The 1212-nt window shown below is 38.7% G+C and overlaps 1 protein-coding gene across 1 annotated transcript in view; it reads right to left on the reverse strand.

Moving 5' to 3' along the window:
• The window catches only part of OTUD4 (OTU deubiquitinase 4), a 49612-nt gene that overhangs the window by 6076 nt on the left and 42324 nt on the right, over positions 1-1212 (reverse strand). Inside the window, exon 19 of the mRNA XM_017534564.2 lies at positions 740-780. Coding sequence (XP_017390053.2) covers positions 740-780 — 41 coding nt within the window. The remainder of the gene's footprint in view (positions 1-739; positions 781-1212) is intronic.

Here is a 1212-nt window from a genome sequence, read left to right on the forward strand (position 1 = left end):
AGAAAGAAAATATAACCAGCTAATTGGCTAACCAATTAAAGTCAACATTAAATAAATACAAAATTAAGCAATTAATGCAGCAGATGGTAAAATAATCGTTTCCTTTTATGAAAGTGGTCAGCAGGCTAAGGTAGAGTACTTCGTTTCACAGTTTAACTGTCTAGAACCCACAAAAACTAATCCAGGACAGGAGAAAACCTGGCATTAGCAAGGACAGAGTACTCCAACCTAAGAAAAGCTATTTCTAGGCTGACCACTTCCCAAAGGATACCTCTGTTCTTCCAGTGAACAACCGCACTACAGGAGAATGTACACGTTATTTCCTTTGATCCTTTCAATAACTGAGGCAGGTAAAGATTACTACCCCCATTCCGTTAATGAAAAAAGCTAGGCTCAGATACACTACATGGCTTGCCCAGGGAAATTCAGCTAAAGAGTGATGGAGCAGAACTTCATGCCCAGATTTACATCAAATTAATTCCACAGCGAGTGCATTTCCACTAGGCTGCCCAAAGATGCAGCTATGTCTTGAATATACTCACAAGGTAAGCCATCACCAGTTAAGAGAAAAAGCAAGTAAAAACTGGAGCCTCTACTGGCACCAAAAACAAACTGTGTAGTACTGAAAATACTGGTTTTTAAAATGATGAGATTTAGTAAACTTTACTGACAGGATTAAGAGTTAACACTAAATAATTTAAAACAGCATTAATAAAATAAGATGATAAAATGTAAATACCTTCACACCAAGATTGAAGAAGAATCGAAGAATATTCTTATCTGAAAATAATCATTTGTTAAAATTATATATCTGCAGAGCTTTTTTTTCAATCATCCTTATGAAACACATAATTCTAAAGACAGTATTACCTATGATAATTGTTTTCTCTAGCCTGTGATACAAATCATAGATAAAAACTGTAATGGCCGGCTATGGCAGCTCACGCCTGTAATCCCAACACTTTGGGAAGCTGAGGCGGACAGATCATGAGATCAGAAGTTCAAGACCAGCCTGGCCTATATGGTGAAACCCCATCTCTACTAAAAGAATACAAAAATTAGCTGAGTGTGGTGGCATGTGCCTGTAGTCCCAGCTACTTGGAAGACTGAGGCAGGAGAATCACTTGAACCAGGCAGGTGGAGGCTGCAGTGAGCTGAGATCATGCAACTGCACTCCAGCCCAGGCAATAGAGTGAGACTCCATCTCAAAAA

Source organism: Cebus imitator, unplaced genomic scaffold (assembly GCF_001604975.1).
Source record: "Cebus imitator isolate Cc_AM_T3 unplaced genomic scaffold, Cebus_imitator-1.0 Scaffold4, whole genome shotgun sequence".
Lineage (NCBI taxonomy): Eukaryota > Metazoa > Chordata > Mammalia > Primates > Cebidae > Cebus > Cebus imitator.